Source organism: Hibiscus syriacus, unplaced genomic scaffold (assembly GCF_006381635.1).
Source record: "Hibiscus syriacus cultivar Baekdansim isolate YM2019G1 unplaced genomic scaffold, ASM638163v2 tig00111754_pilon, whole genome shotgun sequence".
NCBI lineage: Eukaryota > Viridiplantae > Streptophyta > Magnoliopsida > Malvales > Malvaceae > Hibiscus > Hibiscus syriacus.
In genome coordinates, this window is record NW_024063169.1 from 358,427 (window position 1) to 382,376 (window position 23,950).

The window sequence follows — 23,950 nt, forward strand, 5'->3', positions numbered from 1 at the left end:
TTGTCGTAAGAGGTTGTAACATCCATAACTACCAGATTGTGCTTCCACGTGACATTGAGGGATTCGATTTTACCTTTTGCAATGTTGATTGCAGCGAAGAATACCCGCTTTTCTCCAGGTTTATCCTCTTCTCATTTTCCTCCTTTTCATCTCTTAAATCTCTTTATATAAATGATTGTGGGAATATGAAAAAGTTGTTCTCCCCAAACTGTGTGCCGCTAAATTTACAAGAGCTTAGAGTTGGTGGGTGTAAGCAATTGGAGGAAATAATAACATCAGAAGTTGAACCGGAGGAAAGAGGAATGGTTATCACGGAGTTTCATCTTCCACAACTACGGCTATTGTCGTTGAGTGATCTACCGGAATTGAAGAGCATATGCAGTGCTGGTGGAGTACTGGTTTGTGATTCTCTTGACAAAATTGGGATTGTAGACTGTCCAAAATTAAAGAGGATGGGTCTTAATCTTCCCAAACTTGATAATGTCCCACCATTTGCATCTGCATCTACATCTGCAAATTTCTATCTTTCAGTTCGGATAAGACCAAAGGAGTGGTGGGAATCAGTGGAATGGGATGGTCCCCAACCCAAGTCTCTTTTCGACCCCTTCGTGAGATTTTGGTAAAAGGTAAAGGGAGGATGAAACGGAGCGGTTGAGTTTGTAACATTGGCAGTGTTTTTATCTTCTTATGTAAGAGAAGCTTAATTTGATGAATTCTTACTCTATTCATACTTCATTTTATTATATTATTTGCACACTTTTTATGGTGAAATTATTTATTTAAATTTAGTTGACGTGGAATTATTACTAAATTATCTTTAATTATTTATTTTAGCAGTATCAATGAACCGAGCTTGAACAAACAAAGTTATGTCCATATTCGTTTGTTTATTTTTAAGGTGTTCATGTTCGGTTCATGTTCATTTAATTTTTTAATGTTGTGTTTTTGTTCGTTTATTTATTTTTGAATGTGTTCGTGTTCGTTTATTTATCCTTCGCGAATATATTCGTTTAGCGTTTACCAATATGTTCGTTTAGCGTTCTCTAACATGTTCGTTTATCATCTGTTTATATGTTCAATTTTTTAGTTTTGTCCTTTTATTTGCAAGTTAAAGAAAAATAATAAAATTATGCCACTAGTTTTTATACTCCTTAAAAATTCGTAATTTAAATTTTAACTTTCACCATGTGTTCAATTTAGTCCTTACTTTCATCAATATTTAAAATGTAAAAAATAAAAATAAAAAGAAATGAGAACTGAGTAAATGAGCTTGTTCATGAACATAAATGAACGAATCAATAAATGAGCTTGTTTGTTTGTGTTCATGTGTTTATTAAATAAACATAAAAATTGTTCATACTCATTTATTTAATTTAACAAACTAACGTTATACGAACAGTTCATCGAACACTCTGTTCATTTAGAATTCTAATTTATTTGTGATTTTCACTTTAAAATGGCGAAGATGAACCGTGACAAATCTATCGGCGAAAAATGATTCCTGACACCCCCTTACGCAGCTGCAGCACTCACACTTAGACATAACAATTTAGTGCTTAATTATTATCTTGTGTTCTTTATCAATAAAAAAATATTTAATTATAGATTGCTTTAATTATTTTCATTTATATATATTTTGCACAATTTCCACATTAATTAAGTTTAAATGTTAAGGATTCATTTATTTAAGAATTGAATCAATATATCTATCTGCATATTATTCAAAACTATTAGCTGCCTTTGAGAAGCTTTGAACATTGAATACAATAACTCCAAGCAACATATACAAAATAGCTTCAGAATTATATCTAGTTCATATATATATGCAAAAATAATATCAACCAGCATATCGATATCATTCGGAACATAACAGAACTAGATATAAGGGATTTAAATAGAGTTCGCGGCCGCGTTTTCGGTTACGTCGCGTTTATCACGGTTGCGGACATTACGGTCGCGGTCACTGCGGGTGTCGCGGTTGTAAATTTTTTTAAATTTCGCACAACTTATCGTAAAATATAATAATTATAATTAGTCATTTTTAATGATGTTTAGAATGTTTTTAACCGAAAATGACATATATATAATATTGTTTTACCAAATATAAGAGTTTAAAAACCCGATGATAGGGTAAGATAATTAATGAAGAGTTGATGACATTGTGAATACATTATTATATATTTAAAAGAAATAAGATGTTCAATCATTAAAGTAAAAACATAAAACTATGATGTATAATAATTAAAGCCGCAACATGACTAAATTGAATAGAACACAACTAAATTGAATAGAATTAAAATAAATGTATAAACTTAGAGAACACAAACTTAGGATTAAATTAAATAAAAATTAAAGTTTATATTCTAAAAAAAGGATTAAATTATAAATTCTAAAAGATGGGAGTGATGATAAATTAATATATCCCTTAAAATATTTAAGAATTTATTTAAAAAAAAAAAAAATGGAACATATGAGTGGACGGCCCAAAACAATATACTTATTGTTTTTTGAATTAAAAATCAAACACAAAAACAAAAGAAATTACCAGAAGCTATTTAATATTCTAATATAATTTTCTCCAAGTCTTCTCATTTTCAAGTTTAACATTTCGTTTTTCACAGGAGCTGAGGAGCATACACTCTACCTTATTTTTCACTGACGGCGAAGCTCATCAGACCTAAGATTTTCCCTAAAACAGCTTTGTTTTGTCGGCTTATCCCCTTATCGGTTTGATCTTTACCTTGGTGACTGGTGAATGGTGAGTCTTGCGCGATGATGCGTTTTTTTTTTTTTTGAGTTTAAGAGTTTTTGAGTGAGAATTTCAGCTTTTTTACGTTTTTCCCCGATGGTGAGTCTTTTCCGGACTGATTTTTGCGTTTTGGGTGAAAATTCCATTTTTATGTTCTTATTTTATTTTTTTCAGTAACGATTGAAAAACGGAAATAGTGTTCCGGTGCTATCCACGGTTACCTCGTTAAATTGCGGGCGTGACGGACCGCTATTGGCATGAATCCGTTACCCACCGTTAAACTCAGCAATATCAGTTTCGGACGGCGGCGTGACCTCCAAATACAATCACATTTGTGTTCTGCTATTTGAATCCCTGCTAGATATATTGCTTAGGACCAAGAAATTTTCATGGTCATGGCGATCAATTCATATATACAAGTGTTGAGTTTGTATTGACTGTTGCTGTGTACACGTGGATGTGGTTCAGTTAGGTTGTTAAGTAGCTAGGGTTGTTAGCTTAATAGTTCACGTGTGCATGGAATGTATAAAGGTCTTGTTGTATCAGGTTCTTGAATATATGAAGTAGTTATATTTTCTTCAATATTCTCTGTAAGTTCTTACTTTACAAGATGGTATCATTCGCTGCTTTCCTGGGGTTCTTTTTCTGAATCTTTCGCTGCATAGCTCTATTCTTGTTATGGCTCAAAGCCTGGAGTATGTTGCTGTGTCGTTGGAATTTTCCTCAAGAAATGCCAAAGCCTTTACCAATAAAAGAGTAAATGTAGTTCTTGATGAGATGAATTTCCTATTATGGAAGTAGCAAGCTTTGCTTACAGTCAGGAGTCATCGGTTAGAGCGGATGCTGACTGGTACAATGATGCCATCGCCAGAAACTGTTATCAATGATGATGGTGTTGTGATTCTGAACGATGAATATGAGGAGATCGTAGCACAGGATAATGCGCTCGCGTCTTGGCTTTTGTCGACAATGAATGCTCACTTACTGCCATACTTTGTTGGGGCTGAAACTGCTGTCAGTGTTGGAGTAAAGTGCTTCAATTCTTTGCAAACCGATCTGCGACTGCTGTGATGAGCTTACATTATAAGCTCCAGTCTTTCAAGAAAGGGGAGGATAGCATGAGGGTTTATCTTACCCGTGTGAAAGAAGTTTGTGATGCCTTGGCATCGTGTGGAAGTCCCATTCCTTTTAAGGGCTTCCAAGAGAATACCGGTCGTTTATTGTTGTTATCCCTGCCATGTGTGAGTCTCTTTCTGTTGATGGTGTTTGTACCATGCTCATTGATGTTGAGACACATATTGCGGGGTTTGAAGGTCAGACTAAGTCTCTTCCTATGAATGTCAATCTTGCTCAGCGAAAGGAGGTTACATGATGCAAACAGATCGGTTGAGAAAAAATCAGTATCGTCATTCTCGTTAGGGTTACTCTTCTGGTGGTAGATCTGACGGTCAAGGTAGACGACGCATGCGCGTGCAATGCCAATTGTGTGGTAAGAATAGGCACTTGGTCAGTCAGTGTTGGCGTCGCTTTGATCAAGATTTTCCTGGTGTTTCCTTCGATAATCAATCCTGGAACAATGGTGGCTCGTTAACTACCTATTATTCTACATATGATGGTGATAACATGGGATGTGGTTGTTGTGGCAATGAGGCTAAACCACGTGATAGTAACTAGTCCATTGTTCAATCTCAAGAACATGTTACTGCTGTTATGCAAGAACAATGGGTTGTGGATTCAGGAGCAACCCACCATATCACGTCAAATTCTACCAAGTTTGCTCATCACTTGAATTGTAGCAACCCTGGTAAGTTGGTCGTAGGTAATGAGGTTTCGTTACCTGCTGTAAATATGGTTGGTGAGTGACAACTGTCTTTTTGATGTCAAAATAATTTTCTTCTTCTTAGTTAATAAATAAATGAAATACGTAGTAAATAGAAGTAATGGCCGATCCTCAATGACTTAGAAAATTCCAAATTTATGTTTGAATGACTTAAATCAGGCGATAAGTAGTAAAAGAGGTTGGTAAAAAGGATTAAATAATAAAAAGTGAAGAAAAATAAAGAGAATAAAAATTGAAGGTTGAAAATGAATATGGTAAAAACAGCCTCAAGCTTCGCTTTGACTCAATTTCCTTCGGATCATCGAATTAGATTTTCCCTTCAGGATTCACGTCAGCTACTTTGTCTACAAGGGCAATCATCGTGACTCTTCTTTGTATATCAAATACCCAAGGCAATCTTTGATTACGGCTTCTAAAATTGATTTGATCAACATCAATTGTTGTAGATCAATAAACGTTTAAGTTTGTGAAGACTGACTCGGATTGTTGTTTCAATAACTACTAATTCCGATCTCAATTTCCTCTTGGCAAGGCAATCTCGCCAAGTGTGTTCCCAAGAAGTCGAATGTGCTTTCACTAAGTCGACCCTTCCTCCCACACATTTAATCACAACATCTTGACCAAAGTCGATATTTGATTTTGAAAATTGTTTTGATTTTGAAATTAAGCACAGAGATTGAGAGAGATATTCCAAAGTTATTAAGGTGTTTTTCAATTCACACGTTGAAATTGAGTATTGCTTCAGTTCTCGACTTATGAGAAAATTAGTTAAACATGACAAAAGTGAGATTGACTAAATAGTTTTCTTTATTTAGGATTTGTTACTGCTTAGTAGTTGTCTCTAAGAATCCATGTCTGGTCGTGGCTTAGATCTGGACAGTATAGTTGGCTTGGCTTGAGAGACAATATTTTTAAACAAAAAAAAAAAAAATTGAAAGACTATTTTTAACGCTCAAACACAAATTTTTAGTGGGATTATATAAAATGAAAATTTTAATGCCAAATTAAAAAAAAATTATGGATTGAGCTGTACGAAAGCTATGTTATATGTCATTCAGCCCCCCAGAAAACAACAGTCTTCTAATAAAAACAAGTCAATTATGGGACTATCTAATATTTTTTTGAATTAATAATTACTATTCGATCTATTAATAGATTAATTCAAATCGGATACTGTAAAAACAAGGACAACCTCCTAACCCAGTTCACTTCATTTACAAATACCAAAATTTAAACATATGATATTACTTAAAAAATTTAATACATCATTTCACTAGATTAATTTAATGTTGGTCGGTACTATCTAATATTAATTAAACCATCTTTATTCTTTATTTAGATTATCTTCTCTTTAGTTGGGAAATGATCACGTACGACAACTTTAATATACGATTAAAAAAAGATGCTATCGATTTTGTTATTATTAGGTGCTTTACCGAGCTTGTTATATCCGGTAAAGCGTTATCGATTTTGTTATTTTTTATACCGATTTTGTTATTGTTGGGCACTTTACCAGATATGTTAAAAAATATTGATGTTTTAGGTAGAAATAATAATATTTTAGGTAATTTTTTTACCGGTTTTGTTATTTAAATAATAACAAAACCGGTAACACATTTTTTTAGCCGTATATTAAGGGTGTCGCACTGTAGAACTTCATTTTTAGTTTGTATAAGTATCTCTACCCTTTTTCTGTCTTGACATATTCCCTCTCTTGTAAACCGTTGATCTTCTGAAAAAGTGCTTTTTGGTTCGAATATCAAGGTCCATCCCACGGTGAATAGATACGAATTTCTATAACAATTTAATTATAATTATTTATAGTATTATAGTACGAATTTATTTTAATTTATTGAGTTTTTCTAATCATATATATATATATATACATCATATTCATTTCACATTATAATGTTATTTAATATATCACATACAATCTAAAATTATAAAAATATATTTATAATATTATATTTTGTTGAGTTAATCGATTGACGGAATCGGCCAAGAGGTGGGTGAATTGGCAATAAAAATTTGGTGGAAGCTTTTGCAGAAAATTGAAAGAAATTGCACAGCGATTTAGAGTGGTTCGACTTTATCAACCAAAGTCTACGTCCACTACCTTAGCTATCCACACTAAGGATTTTCTAACAAATTCACTAATTTGTTCTTTCTTTTGAGGCCAAAGAGATAACCTTACAATTCCCTAAAGAATATACCCCAAATCTTGAGAACACTCTTTTCTCAAAGAGAAATACAAATTTGCAAACTTACAAGAAAAATCTCACAAGGCAAATATGTTTGCACAATTCTAAAACAAAGAAAAAACACTCAAGAATAAATACAATTGAGCACAATAAGTTTTCTTGAAAGCAAAAATGAATATTGAATGAAAAATAGGCTTGAAATGCTCAAACTTGAGGTTTGATGCTTTCTCTTTGATTCTCTCTTGATTCTAGTTACTTGATGTTTCTTTTTTTTGATCAATGGCTTCTAAGCTTGCTTAAATACACCTTGAATCACTTCTAAACGTTGGGGATGATTAGAGAAGATAATATAGCCGTTTTAGTGTGAAAACAATTAATAAAACAGCTTAGAGCGTGGGGGGAATCGGTACCCCCTATGGGGAATCGGTTCCCTAAGTGTAAAATTCAAATATTTCGACCGTTATACAAGGGGGAATCGGTTCCCTCCGAGCATACTGGAGGAGGAGTAGGTTTCTTTATGTTTGGATTCCATCTTGATGGTGTGGGCGCAACATTGCGAGATGTATGTCTCCTCTTCAGTTGTCTTTCAATCTTCATTGCCATTTGCACCATCTCATCTAGTTCGATGTAATGATACAACTCTAAAGTATTGGCAATTTCGGGATTAAGTCCTGCAAGGAATCTTGCCATAGTTGATTCACGATCCTCCTCAATGTTGACTCGGATCATGGCCACTTCCATCTCTTTGTAGTAGTCCTCCACACTCTTATGGCCTTGTTTAAGATTCTGTAACTTTTGAAACAAGTCACAGTGATAGTGAACAGGAATGAATCGTTTTCTCATAATACCTTTCATTTCAAGCCAAGTTGAGACCGGTCGTTCTCCATTCCTCCTTCGGTTAAGGGTAAGTTGATCCCATCATATTAAGGCATAGTCTATAAACTCCATGGCTGCCAATCTCACTTTCTTCATCTCGGAATAGTTGTGGCAACTAAAAACATGTTCCACTTTGCTTTCCCATTCAAGATAGGCTTCAGGATCAGTCTTTCCTTGGAATTGAGGAATTTTGATTTTAATGTTGCTCAAATTGTCATCAACAATGGCACGTCTAGGGCCTTGGAATGTTGCTTGCTCACCCTCGTCAAAATTTTCTTGAACATCTTCTTCTGGAGGGGGTGGCTGTTGTTGTCTTCTATTGGCTCCATTATTACGGGTTGGTGGTAGATCACGGTGTTGATCTATCTTTTCATGAAGATCATCGAACTCTTCACGAAACATTCTCATCATTTCACCAATAAGTGCCTGCATTTGTAAGTTTTGTGTTCCTGTATTTCCTCGGGGACTTTGAGACATGGTTAGTGAAATAAAGTAATTTAAAACCTTACTAGCACACTCACAAAAACCTCACGTGATCTCTCCAAGAAAATTCAGATTGCACTCCACTCACTCTCGTGTTTGCACTCAAGGATATGATCCTTGGCTTTTTCTGATCCCCCTTCTGATCTCACCCTCTCGTTTGCCTTTTACCGCTCGATTCTCTCTTGTAGGTCCTTTTTAAGAACTAACTCAAGATTGAGCAAGTTTCTTTAGTTTGTGCGTCGGTTTAGAAATGGTTAGGGTATATGATAAAGGATAGGCTAGAAAAAGGTTAAGAAAGATGATAAGGTAAAGGAATAAGAAAAGATGAAAGAAAAGGAAATGAAATAGTAAATAAGTGAAGATAACTTAGAACTCAAGTTGCAACACTTAATATCTTCCTTCACAAGAAACAACAAGGATACCACCGTTAAGTTTGTTGTTGGGGCAGATTGTAATATGCTTCTCTTTGAGTTTACTTTGCAACTTGCTTCACTTTTCTTTTGCTTTTGATTTTCTTCTTTTTCTTTTCTTTCTTTTGCACTCCAAATTTGATGTAGGAGTCTTTTTTCTTTTCTCTTTTGTTTTCTTCTTTCTTGTTGCTTTTTTTTTGTAGCACTTTGTATGTCAATCCACCAAAGCTCTGATTGCCGTTTGATGTAAGGCTAACCAGGCTTCTTCAATAATGGAGAAGTTGGCAACCTTGTTGTTTCCCGATCTAGGAGAGACACCAAATGCTACACCTTGGATTGAAAGTAATCTGCACAAAAGAAGAAGAATTGATTAAGTAATATGATAATTAAGAAATGAAAAGTAAATGGAAATGGAAAGAATTGAAATGGAAATGAATGTTATCAAAGATGGGCTGCGGAAGTAATGTTGATTTATCCTTTAATGCAAGAATTCGGCCACCAATGATGTTGCTGGTCGTATGCCTTAATGATGAATGAAGGATATTTTAATTGGTGATGAAGATGGTATTGAAATGGAGATAGATTTGGCGTGAAGGTGATGGGATATGGAGATGGAAATAGTATCTTATAAAACTAAGAAGGAACCAATGTTATAAAGAACAAAGACCCGTTTCTTATAAGTCTTATAAGGGATGGTAGTAAGGACTTTGACCCTCTAGTTATAAGAACTAGGAACCAGAAGTATCAAGGTGAAAGAATGACGCCACAAGCTTTAGAAAGGCTTGCTTAATCGATATAGTTCTAAAAAGAACTTGAAGAGAGAATAATCTCACAAAAAGGATTTTAATTATCAAAGGGTTGAGTTTACAAATGAATGCCAAAGCCTATTTATAGTTTTGTAAAGGCTTGGCCGAATAAATAGATGCCTTTTCGGCAAAGTACATGTCTTAAAACGAAAATAAATGATGCTTGGATGAGGGGAGATGTCTTTGGCCGAATGGTTCCCATAACTCTTCATCTTGGCGCCAATTTGAAGCATGATGATGTTTAGGCCGAATAGAGAGAAGCCTTTTCATCTTGGCGCCTAATTCATTCACATGCAAAGCACATGAGTGGCTGGTCATGTGGCACTCACATGGATGGTGTAGAATGCTTAAGGCGTGGACTCTTCCATGGTGTGAAGATGAACAGCAACTTAGGCGTAACTTGGCATCAAACATGTGTCTAGGTGACATGGCATCAATGGGGCAGCAACTAATTATGAAAGGTCACATTTGTGTGAAACAACCTTTCATCATTTGAGCCACTTCCCATGAGTTTGAGCTGAAGTTGAGCTGGCCATAGATGAAGGACATGTGTACAAGTCATAGGGCAGCTCCTTGTGAAAAGGCACTTCTCGGAATGACAACTCTTCGCGAAAAGGTACGAATTCAAAAAATTCGACCTAGACCATATTTGTAGTGCTCTATGTGGTGAAGATGATGGTGTAACTCTCCAGCTGAAATGAAGTCTCTAGCTAGCTCAAAAGTCCAGCTCAAGTGAGCTATGAGCTCGGAGGTCAACTGACAACTTTTCATCATTTGTTCTTCATGATCTCCCGAGTCATCCTATGTAAGATTTCCAAGCTTATTGACTCCAATTCTAGCATTAAATCAGCTCCCATGATGTGGCCGAACATGTACCTACAAAAGAAAGCATTTATAAGCTAAGTAATATAAGATATAAATATGTGGTTCATAACAATAACTTCATACATTCATAATATCATCATCATAACTATAATTATAATGTATGTAAGCTATTATCATAACTATGGTATAAAGAAAGATTAAGTTAAGAAAAATCCCTTTGAATATTGAGAAAGGTTGGAAATGCAAGTCCATTTGTGATGCTGAATCGGATCACATCATTACCATCATAACAAATATATATTTCCAAAAAGCATAATGTCCTACATGCAAAAAAAAAAAAAACACTATTTTCCCTTTTCTTTTCAACTTCAAGTGGAAACTGGCAAGTGTCCAACAGTATTGGTTTTGATGGAAAGTTTATACTCACTACACATTATGATAAGATCATACTTGCCTTGAGGACTGATGTTGCCATTAAGATGCGGCGAACAATTGCAATTGACGTAAGGACGGAAACAACCATAACAAATGTCAGTAGAATGGCAAAGGCACGTAGATGATTTAGCTCCTAAAAGAAGCAAACATTTTATATGTAAAAAATACCAAAATACCTGCAACAATAAAAGCTTCCGAACAAAGAAAAAAAAGAAGGAATAAACAATGCACCCTTCCAAAAACATTTATATATGGATCATGCTCACCAATGATAGGGGAGATGGCATCGTTGCCAATCCATCCAGCTAAAAAACAAGAAGAAAAAGATACGTTTAGTATTTTATCAAAACTAGTAGTCCTCAGCTCCTTGCATTCGAGTACATACACGAGACCAATTAGACTATTTCTAGTATGAATACTATGATGTAAGGGATATACTTTTAACCTTTTAAGTAGTAAAACATTGTAACTGTTATAATGAGAATGTTGAATAGAGAAACTGTTGTCGCAAAATATTGAAAAATAGTGTTGTAGTATTACACTCTAAAAATTTCGTTTTAATAATAAAGTTAAAAAGAAAATGTGAAATTAAAATAGAACCTGTAATCGGATGTAATTGAATAAATAGAAGAAGAGTTTTGTTGAGGCCTGAATGAACAGTTTCCTTAAGACAAATTCGTCCTCTCCTCGGTGCTTTGAGTAACGTTGGACGTCGCTCTCCCAGGATACAACAACAAACGTTCACAACAGTAAGCACAACCGTAGTGAACAATCGAACACAATCTTTGTCTTTATCTATCACCGGAAAATGACTTTGGAAGAATAGGAGAATTGAAAGGAAAGTAATTGAAAGAAAATAGTAGAAAGTTGTGTGTTGAAATGTGTCACAACTTAGCCTTTATATAGGGAGAGGATTGAAAGGTTAAGACCTTTATTGAAAGGTTAAGACCTTTAAATGAAATGACTTAACCATTTGATTAAAAATCATAACCTTTTAATCAAAAGTTATCATGGAAAGACATGACCTTTAGAGTGAAATGAAATAACTATTTTTCATGAAAAGACTTAATTATTTTTCATGAATAGTCATGATTCAATCAATTCATTTATATTTTTCCTACAACTGTGATCCAAGGCATTGCAGCGACAAAATGGCGAATCATTAACGGCCATATCACTGACAGAAATAATGGTAACAACCCTCCACAAACTATCAATACCGGCCATGACTTTCCAATATTAACGCCGTAATAAGACAATTCCCATTTCAGAAAGTAGGCTAATTGCACTTTACAAAACAACATTATTTATAAACAAGGAACTACATTGTCAATTATCTTGCTGACCACCAAATCAGTTGACAGAAGTCAGAACATACCGAGATAAAATACATGAATGTAAAAAAGAGGTATTGCAGGAAAGTTGCTTGACCTTCAAGACAGATGACCGAGAATTGATGGACCTATTAATTGATTTATCTATTACAATATCCTCGTTGATATTCACTCCACCCATCTGTTGCCAATGCCGCAAAGATGTGTTTGACGCACGAGAAATGAATTGGCAGCTCAAATAAACTTGAGAAACAAGCATAAAACAATTCATGAGATGGTAAAAGAAACAACATCTATGACTTGACCAAAAAAAGGCATTCGAGTTTACCTACCATTCACACTCGGAAATATTACGGGGTAACACGGACCCTGAAGTTGAAGAGAAGTATTTCTCATTTCTGGTTTAAAAAATTCATAATAATCATAATTTCTATTGATCCAGTCACGCATTGAGAGGCGGATACCCCCCTCTGGATAATCACAGACCCAATTAAGTGAATCTTCTGATGGAATAGGGCAATCCCATAAGCATATATTCCGAGCATTATACAACTTGAATTGACTGTCCTTAACACCACTTTGACAAACCTGATTTGGACTCAACCAATACTTGAGTTCCAACTTACGTAGGCCAGGGCGAGCATGTTTGTCACCACATAAATTCCCTTTGTAGTCCAGACCGTATGTAAGCCTGATGTGCCATCCAAAAGAAAACAAATTATGAAAATCACAAAAGAGAAAACAGAAAAAAATGAATTGAAAACCTTGACAGAAAGTAAGCAGAATAAGTAAAACAAAACATACATGAATAGGCAAACAACACCATTTAGAAGCAGATGTCCCCAACAAAGTAAAATATCAGCAATCCTCACAAGTCCAAGGTGAAAAGTATTTTCAAAATGTAAATTAATATATCTACACTTCCTGTTGTGCTTAATGATCCCTCCAATTTCTGTGATTCCATCACTTGATGGATATCTTCCTATTACAGCCCCCAAAGGACCCCTCATTTCTTTTCTTTTTTCCTTAGTTGAGCAAGAAAGGGGGGGCTTTTGGAGAGTTAAGTGAAGAAGCTTAGGAAGTAGAAAAGAAAGGGGGTTTACTCAGATTTGGAATATTTTCTTTATTGCATTTTTAATTTTCATTTTTAAGACAAAGATTTGTTACTGCTTAGTAGTTGTCTCTAAGAATCCATGTCTGCTCGTGGCTTAGATCTGGTCAGTATTGTTGGCTTGGCTTGAGAGACTATATTTTTAAATTAAAAAAAATGAACTTTTTGAAAGACTATTTTTAACGCTCAAACACAAATTTTAAGTGGGATAATATAAAATGAAAATTTTAATGCCAAATTAAAAAACAATTTAGGGATTGAGCTGTATGAAAGCTATGTTATATTGCCATTCAGCCCCCAGAAAACAACAGTCTTCTAATAAAAACAAGTCAATTATGGGACTATCTAATTTTTTTAATTAATCATTACTAATCGATCTATTAATAGACTAATTCAGATCGAATACTGTAGAAGCGAAAACAATTTATTAACCCAATTAATTTCATTAACAAACGTTAAAATATGAACATATGATATTACTTAAGAAATCTAATACATCATTTTACTATATTAACTTATTGTTGATTGGTTCCTAAAAAAATTTATTGTTGATAGGTACTATCTAATATTATTTATCATCTTTATTCTTTATTTAGATATTATAATTACTTTAATTTACCTAAGTGTGACAGCAACTTCGATGAAAGTGGTGCTCTTTCTTTTTGTTTGACTTCAGTTTGCATTTCTTAAAGTCGTTGCAGCGAAGCTTCATCGTCTCTTCCTAATAGCTGTGGTTTCCTCATATATTCCTAGAAAAAAAAAATATTTCATTACCTTTCGCACAGGTTTCCTCTCTGTTTAAGTTTAGGTGCATAGAAAAATCATTTGGACTGGCTCTTTTCTAGCAGTCTGCAAGCAAACCAACTTCATTTGCAGGTTTTCTTCATCCGGTGATTCTCTCCGGTCATCGTCTCGTCAGAAGAGGTATTTATCCAATTTCAATACTTTTGTTCTTCTTTCACAGCTCATCAACCGCCATAAAATAGTTTTCTTTTCATATTTTAGGAAGAACATCTCCATGTTTGTATTCGAATATGTCTGAAATCAAGAGTCCGTAACTCAAGTCACTAAGATGTTAATACAATTTATTTAGGATTTAGTTTTGAAAATTGATAAATTAAACAAAACATGATTTGAATTGATTTTTTTGTTTGTATAATTACTGGTATTCGATCTATTAATCAACTAATCTATATGGGTATTGTAAAGACTATCTAGTGCATCATCCTAATAGATCAACTAGTTAGTTTATTCGAACTAATTTAATTTTGATACATGAACAATCCCTTCTATTTAATAAAAATTATTTAATTTTAAAGATTGTCCTAACTATATAAGTAATTTATTTCAAAATAAACTTTAGTTTAATAAAAATATAAATTAACCCAAACCAAGTTTATTATCACATAGCAAATACCAATGACCGAGGGCGTGTGATTTCCTTGTATGTTGTAGGTGAAAGTTGCTTAAGCGTAGGTGATTCAAGAGAACCCTTGGGAGTGGCTCATATTATCAGCTAACAATGAACCTTTTTGGCTGCTTCTCTCCGGTCATCGTTTCCTCTCAAGTTAATTAGAAGAGGTATATATTGCATTTCATTTTGTATTGTTCTTTCAAACCCCATAAACTGCAACAAAAGAGTTCCCTTTTCATGATTGTAATTACACGTGAAGGAACCCTTTGGAGTGCCTCTCTTCTAGCAGTGTGCCATCATACCAGCAAGTAAGGAACGCCTTTTGGCTGCTTTTCTTTTCATTTGTGGTTCGGCCAACCGTAACAGGTATTTCTTAATGTTATCCTTTTACTTTTTTGTTTAAAAGATTTAACCATAACAAGCTAATTTCATGCTTGAAATGGCATATTCCTTGTGCTACACCGGTGAATATGTTATTATTATTAATAGATTTTGGGAGAGGATAGATTTCGATGGGATTGAGATGAGATTTTTTATTATTAAATATTTTATGAAATATTTTTAAAAAATGATGGGATAAATTTCTTTTATATATATATTCTAGAAATTTGTGGGGTGTCATCAATTCTATACTAGCTCCGTCCGTAATTTTTTCTAGATAATGTGATAAAAAATTTATTTTTTATTTTTATATCAATTACAATATTATGAGATAAATAAATTTTTGTGTAAAAATACGAATATATAAAAGATACTAAAACTTTTCTTTAAATATGTGATTTGGCTTAGTAGTTATGATTGTTTCATCCATGCTTACAATCTCAGGTTTGAATCTTCTTGATATCATTTTCACTTCATTTTTTTCTATCATTAATTGAAATAAGTTATATAAAACATGTTGTAATATGGAACCAAATGGGAGGCTTAGCTGAGTGGTTAAGGCGTGCTTGGCTTTAGAATGTCTTAGGTTTGATGCCCCCTAATGCATTCCTCCCGTTTATTTTCGCTCTTTAATAAGGTGGTATTGGATGAAAAATTTATTTTAATTGAATTATATTATGACCAAATTGATAAAATGTATAAATATTGAGGACTAAATATGCAATTATACCAAGTTCTTAATTGTCACATCACCTCTCCCATTAAAAGTCAATGAATAGTGACTTAATTAAAGCATTTAAATAGTTAAGTGATCCGATTGGTTAAATCGAAACATCGGTGGTCAAAATGAAATCTGACAATAGTTAAATGGTCACCAATATAGTTTAACCTACAAATTATTTAGGATTTGTGTTCTAAAATGTTAATATTTTTTTAATTTTTTTAAAATACTCTCATAAAATGTTTAATTAAAATTATTTCCTTTATATTATTTTAAGATTAAATTATCCTTTTTCTTGTTAATGATAATTTCCTTATGGTTAGAATTTAACTTTTAGTTTTCGTTTAGTATTTTAATTTTTCATTAAAGGAAATATATAGATTTTTATAAAAATGTAAATTAAATATAATTTTGATTAATTGGACTAAAAGTATTTTGTAAAATCATTTTAAAATACCCTTATAAATTATTTAATTATTGTAGCATCACTTTTAGTTTACAATTATATCAATTTTGCATTAGACCAACTCCAGCGCATCGCTGGAGTAAAGAAAATCTCCACTTTGGAGTAGAGATATTGCTCCAGCCGATCGCCACTTTGGAGTAGAGATAGTGCTCCAGCTACAGTTGCGCGCTACATGTAGAGTTGTACTGTAGTTGCGCTACATTTTTTTTTGTTATTTTTCTGATTTTTTGTATTATTTTCTCTTTATTCTATCTTCTATTTTTTTGTAATTTCTAAACAATAAAATAAAAATTAAACATAATATAATAAATTCAAGTAGATTAAATTGCAATATCTTAATTCTCCAATTGTAGAAGGAAGAGATCTTAATTCTCCAATTTTCTCTGTATTTTTGCAATGTTATTTATGAATGTTTGATTTATGCTTTTTATCTTGATATTTATTATAAATGTATATGTTTTATTTTATATTTGCAAAATTAATATTATAATAGTTAAATATTGTGAATAAATTAGAGTTGTTGGTAACGTAGAGATAGTGCTGGAGATGAATTATTGTTTCATCTTTAGAGCAGAGATATAGATGCTGTAGAATTGAGATGAGGGATGGAGATAGCCTTAGATTGTTAATTTGCATGTTTTCAATATCGGAAATATTTAAGAATAAATTTTTAGTTTATTTTTATAATCAGAGATTAATAGAAAACATAACAGCAAAGAATGAAAGCAAATTTCATTATCATAAAGATTGAATATTGTAAATGATAATGCCAAATAAATAGTATTAGTTGTAATAAATGATTGATAACAAAAAGATAAAACAACATTAATTTTTAAAAAATAGTTTAGGTGATTACAAGATGTTCATAATCTTTTTTAATTATTGACAACGCACGTACTTGTAAACGCAATTGTTTGAACACAACACCTTTAATGAGAACAAAACTCCCCTTAATTATTGAGGTCGATTTCTGTTTTCAAAACAAAAATCAATTTTCCCAAATTCTTCCTCTCGCACACAACTTCCAAACCCGATTCCGACGCCGTCCGGCCTCCGATCGTCGATTTGAAATCACCATCGTATTCGTCTTAAACTATTTATTATTAGTCAACTATAAAGAAAAAAAGGCATTTGATTATTCATTATGTCAATAGACCTTAAATTTATTGTTAAATTTTGTTTATAGACAACCATGTACCCAAAAAGTATCTTATAATTCAGTTTTTTTTTTTGCATTTTTTATTAATTATTTTATTTTATGCCTTTAAATTTTGAAATTTCACTCTCTTAAATTTCTGTTTAATTTAATTTGATTATTCGTGAGAGGGTGAAACTTCTTGATTTAAATCTTTATAATTTCTTAAACATTTTTTAGAATAAAATGAAGTTATATTTTTAGTCATGTTTAGATACATTCACCTAATGATGCTTATTATTTAGTTTCTAACATATTGCTTGTGACTTGCAGCCATGGACTTTGTTCTGAATAATATAGATAAACACTTGGACAATCATAGAAGCCTTGATCAACATCGGAAGGACCTTAAAAGGAAATTGGAGGAATTGAATGGTTTGAAGGAAGACACAGAATCTATAATGAGATCAGAGCTGCAGCCGAGAAAGAAACTCAAGGCGGAAGTCCAGATATGGTTGGAAAATGTTGAAAGAGTCAATGTCGAAGTCCAAGACCTTGATGACAGAATCGGTGAAAGTAGTGCTCTTACACGTGGATTTCACACAGAAGATGTGTCAAAGAGTATAAAGGAAGTTGAAGAACTTATTACTCAACAGGGTAGATTTCATGGAGGTTTGGTGGTTGACAATCCTCAATGGATCGGACAAGTTTTATCGACAACAAATATATCAGGTGAAGCTGTAAAGGCCTGTGTTGAAGAGATTTGGCAGTGCTTGATGGATGATGGGGTTAAAAAAATTGGAGTTTGGGGCATGGGTGGCGTGGGGAAAACAAGCATCATGAAGTTTATAAACAACCAACTCTTAAAAGAGAGGGGGAAATTCGATACTGTGATTTGGATCACTGTATCCAACGAGACGAGTATTGCTAAACTGCAGAAAGACGTTGCTAGTAAAATCGGAGTAGAATTTTCTGGTGATGAAGATGAAACTACAAGGGCAGGGATGCTCTTTGAAAATTTGTCTCAGAAGGGTAGGTTTGTGATGATCTTGGATGACCTATGGGCGAAGGTTTCACTTGAGAGAATAGGAATTCCTGAGCTGTCAAATGGGGGTAAATTAGTGTTGACAACAAGAAAAGACGATGTGTGTCGACAAATGGGTTGTAGAGAAATTAAAGTGAAGCCTCTGATGGAAGAAGAGGCATGGAAGTTGTTCTTAGAGAAAGCGGGCTGTGATAATCTCAATATTCAAGGGGTGGAACCAATTGCAAGATCAATTGCTAAGCGTTGTGCAGGTTTGCCCTTGGGAATAATTACTCTAGCTTCTTGTATGAAGGGCATTTATGACATCTCGGAATGGAGGAATGCACTAAAAGAATTAAGGCTACGCAAAAAGAGTGTTAATGGATTCGAAGATGAAGTGTTCGAACAATTACAATTTAGTTATGATCGTTTAAAGAATCCAAAACTTCAAGACTGTTTCCTCAGTTGTGCATTATATCCGGAAGATTGGAAAATTGAAGAACGAAGTCTTATTCAACTTTGGATAGCAGAAGGGCTTGTGGAAGAAATGGATAGCATGCGGGCAGAGTTTGACAATGGTCGTGCAATAATGAATAGGCTCATCAGCAATTGCTTGTTGGAAGTTTTTACTGAAGAAGAACATGCAAGAACTGTAAAGATGCATGATCTTCTAAGGGACATGGCATTGCGTATTGCAAAATCTCGATTCTTCGTAAAAGCCGGCACGATGTTAGAAAAGGCACCAGATGTGCAAGAATGGAGCATGAATCTAGAGAAAGTTTCGTTGATGAGGAATCGGCGGTTATATATACCCTTGGAAATGTCACCCCCATAGTGCCCCAGGCTCACAACATTGTTGTTGTCTCATGCAGGCAGAGTATGACAATGGTCGTGCGATAATGAATAGACTTATCAGCAATTGTTTGTTAGAAGTTTTTACTGAAGGAGAACATGCAAGAACTGTAAAGATGCATGATCTTTTAAGGGACATGGCATTGCGTATTGCAAAATCTCGATTCTTGGTAAAAGCTGGAATGATGTTGAAAAAGGTACCAGATGTTCAAGAATGGAGCATGAATTTAGAGAAAGTTTCGTTGATGAGGAATCAGCGGTTATATATACCTTTAGAAATGTCACCTCCAAAGTGTCCCAGGCTCACAACATTGTTGTTGTCTCATTGCAATATAGTGAGTATTCCAGAAGGATTTTTCAAGCATATGCATGGGCTTAGGATTCTTGATCTTTCCGGAAATCCTATCAAGAGTCTTCCAATTTCCTTGTCGAAGTGTCCCGGGCTCGCAACATTGTTGTTGTGTCTTTGTCGTATAGAAAGTATTCCAGAAAGCTTCTTCGATGATATGAATGAACTCAAGATTCTTGATCTTTCCTACAATCCTATCAAGAGTCTTCCGCATTCCTTATCAAATTTGAAGAACCTCGCTTCATTGTTGCTTGCTTCTTGTGAAGATTTATGGAGTGTTCCATCGTTGTCAAATCTTGGAGTTTTAAGGAAGTTGGATCTTCGAGAAACAAAGATCAAGGACATCCCTCATGGAATGGAAAACCTGGTGAGTCTCGAGCATCTAAATCTGGATGAGTCAAATAACCTGCGGCGAACTCTGATAAATGAGATCCCGAATGGAGTACTTTCAAGACTCTGTTGTCTTCGTGACTTGATCGTTGGTGGAACTCTGATAAATGGAAAGGAGGTTGGTGGATTGAAGAAACTGCAGGGAAGTCTTGAAGGGAGGTTTTATGACTGGCACAACTTAAATATGTATCTCCAAGCTTGTCGTGGCCGAGAAGAGCCTCGTCAATACACAATCTTCGTGGGAGATATATATTTTGATCCGTCTTCTGAATATGAAAAAAGAGAAGGAAAAGAAATTGTTGTAAGAGGTTGTAACATCCATAACTACCAGATTGTGCTTCCACGTGACATTGAGGGATTGGATATTGAGGAATGCAATGTTGATTGCAGTGAGGAATACCCGCTTTTCTCCAGGTGTATCCTCTTCTCACTTTCCTCCTTTTCATCTCTTAAATGTCTTGATATATATGATTGTGGGAATATGAAAAAGTTGTTCTCCCCAAACTGTGTGCCGCTAAATTTACAAGAGCTTGGAGTTGTTGGGTGTAAGCAATTGGAGGAAATAATAACATCAGAAGTTGAACCGGACGAAAGAGGAATGGTTATCACGGAGTTTCATCTTCCACAATTACGGCTATTGTGGTTGTTTGGTCTACCGGAATTGAAGAGCATTTGCAGTGCTGGTGGAGTACTGGTTTGTGACTCTCTTGGATATATTGGGATTGTAGACTGTCCAAAATTAAAGAGGATGGGTCTTAATCTTCCCAAACTTGATAATGTCCCACCATCTGCATCTGCAAATCTTTCTCTTTCAATTGATATAGAATCGGAGTGGTGGGAATCAGTGGAATGGGATGGTCCCCAACCCAAGTCTGTTTTGGACCGCTTCGTGAGCTTTTGGTAAAAGGTAAAGGGAGGATGAAACGGAGCAGTTGAGTTTGTAACATTGGCAGTGTTTTTATCTTCTTATGTAAGAGAAGCTTAATTTGATGAATTCAAACTCTATTCATACTTCATTTTATTATATTATTTGCACACTTTTTATGGTGAAATTATTTATTTAAATTTAGTTGACGTGGAATTATTACTAAATTATCTTTAATTATTTATTTTAGCAGTATCAATGAACCGAGCTTCAACAAACAAAGTTATGTCCATATTCGTTTGTTTATTTTTAAGGTGTTCATGTTCGGTTCGAGTTCATTTAATTTTTTAATGTTGTGTTTTTGTTCGTTTATTTATTTTTGAATGTGTTCGTGTTCGTTTATTTATCCTTCGCGAATATATTCGTTTAGCGTTCTCTAACATGTTCGTTTATCATTTGTTTATATGTTCGATTTTTTAGTTTTACCCTTTTATTTGCAAGTTAAAGAAAAATAATAAAATTATGCCACTAGTTTTTATACTCCTTAAAAATTCGTAATTTAAATTTTAACTTTCACCATGTGTTCAATTTAGTCTTTACTTTCATCAATATTTAAAATGTAAAAAATAAAAATAAAAAGAAATGAGAACTGAGTAAATGAGCTTGTTCATGAACATAAATGAACGAGTCAATAAATGAGCTTGTTTGCTTGTGTTCGTGTGTTTATTAAATAAACATAAAAATTGTTCATACTCGTTTATTTAGCTTAACAAACTAACGTTATACGAACAGTTCATCGAACACTCTGTTCATTTAGAATTCTAATTTATTTGTGATTTTCACTTTAAAATGGCGAAGATGAACCGTTACAAATCTATCGGCGAAAAATGATTCCTGACACCCCCTTACGCAGCTGCAGCACTCACACTTAGACATAACAATTTAGTGCTTAATTATTATCTTGTGTTCTTTATCAATAAAAAATATTTAATTATAGATTGCTTTAATTATTTTCATTTTATATATAATTTGCACAATTTCCACATTAATTAAGTTTAAATGTTAAGGATTCATTTATTTAAGAATTGAATCAATATATCTATCTGCATATTATTCAAAACTATTAGCTGCCTTTGAGAAGCTTTGAACATTGCGTACAATAACTCCAAGCAACATATACAAAATAGCTTCAGAATTATATCTAGTTCATATATATATATGCAAAAATAATATCAACCAGCATAACGATATCATTCGGAACATAACAGAACTAGATATCAGGGATTTAACTAGAGTTCGCAGCCGCGTTTTTGGTTGCGTCGCGTTTATCGCGGTTGCGGACATAACGGATGCATCGCGGTCACTGCGTGTGTTGCGGTTGTAAATTTTTTTAAATTTCGCACAACTTATCGTAAAATATAATAATTATAATTAGTCATTTTTAATGATGTTTAGAATGTTTTTAACCGAAAATGACATATATATAATATTGTTTTACCAAATAGAAGACTTTAAAAACCCGATGATAGGGTAAGATAATTAATGAAGAGTTGATGACATTGTGAATACATTATTGTATATTTAAAAGAAATAAGATGTTCAATCATTATTGTATATTTAAAAATAAGTTGTTTAATTACATCAAATTATACCATCGATTGTCTTGACAAATGGAGCCGTTTGTTTATGCTTATGTGGATGTCAATTGTTTCTACGTCAACCAATATTGTTGACATGGCTTGATGATGATGTGACATTTATTAAAAATAAAAAATATTTTAAATATTAAAACCACAAATTTCCGACCCATTACAAGCCATAACCCGATCATGACGAGAAGCACGAGCTAGTTTTGATGATGTGTTATGGGTCTCGAACGGTGGTCGACGACAGCAGCCGACGCAATGGTCATCGATGGTCAAAGGTGACCGATAGCTGACTAGTGGAGTAACCATACCTAAGAGTTGAGAGCATGGGTGTAAGAGTTAGAGAAGGAAAAAAATAAAGTAAAAAAATATGGGGAAGGAAACTTAAATTGGTGATACATATTTACTTTAAAAACTATATAGTTTTGAGATGGTTGAAAAAAAAATGAGAAATTACAACTTCATTCATCTGATGTGGAAACAGTTGGTGTCCAGCTAACTAGAAACTAACGTTCCATTAGCCAAAACGATTAACGATATAACTTGATGCAATTAAGCAGCTTCGAGGGTGAAATTGAAGTGAAAATACGATATAAGTAAAATTAATAAATTGAGTTTTATTATAGAGACAACACTAACCCTTTAGCCTAAAATGAAATAAAAATTAAATGTTAAATATAATTAAAAATAAATAAAAGTTTAGGTACTAAAACAAACCAAAATTAATAGTTTAGATATTAAACGCTTAGTTTACGCTAAAATTTATTATATGAATCATGTTTATCACGTTATTCATAATCCTACTAATAACTATCATTTATGTCATCTTTTTTTCTAGGGATAAATCTTTATTCTTTTTCCATACAAATATGGAAGTGAATGGTTACTTGGAAACTAATTATACGTGGATAATAACATAGAGAAAAAAGAGTGAGATAATTGATTTTAATTGATTGAAATTATAAATTATATAGTAAACAGAATTCTTGAGACAATTTCACCTGAATGAGAGACTTAAATGAGTTTTTAAAGAAATAATTAGATTCATTAACATAGATTAGTTCAAGTGATAAGCAATTTGATACACTTAAATAAGATCTCGAGTTCGAGTCCTTGTGCATATAAAATATCCCTATTAAAAGATGCGTTTACTAGGTGTGTGAGACAAGAAATAAAGAAATAAAGAAAAGAAAAAGAAATGATTAGATTTCAACCGTTCATTTCTTATTGGGGAGATCACTCTTCAACTTAATAAATTTTTAGGGTAAATTACATGGATGGTCCTTTATGTTTTTTGGTCTATTGAATTTTAGTCAATGGTTAAAAATCGATTTTGGTCCCTGTACGTTATAGATTTAACATATTTTTTATTCATCGACCATTAATTATTATTAATCAATTTAGTGATCTTAATGATTAAAATGAGTGTTACTTTTTTTTTAAATTCTGAGTTCGAATAATTACGTTTACAAAATGTGTATGTTTCACTTCTTTTTTTCTTCTTTGAAAAATGACGGGTTATTATCACTATTTATGTGCAAAGAATGTTGGGTTATGAAATACAACTCTTAAGGTATATAATGATTTATTTAGATATGACAACATTCACACAAGACCTTCAAGATCAAGAAGAAGCA

The 23,950-nt window shown here is 33.4% G+C and overlaps 1 protein-coding gene across 2 annotated transcripts in view; it reads left to right on the forward strand.

Annotated features, from left to right (window-relative positions):
- LOC120169128 (probable disease resistance protein At4g27220) overlaps positions 1-23,950 on the forward strand; it is a 33,714-nt gene that overhangs the window by 2,260 nt on the left and 7,504 nt on the right. Inside the window, exon 1 of one of the 2 annotated variants that reach the window (XM_039177352.1) lies at positions 17,523-18,483. The exons of the other annotated variant lie outside the window; for it this stretch is intronic. Within the exon in view, the coding sequence (XP_039033283.1) occupies positions 17,523-18,483 (961 nt within the window). Of the gene's footprint in view, positions 1-17,522; positions 18,484-23,950 lie in introns of those variants that run through there. 2 annotated transcript variants of the gene reach the window in all.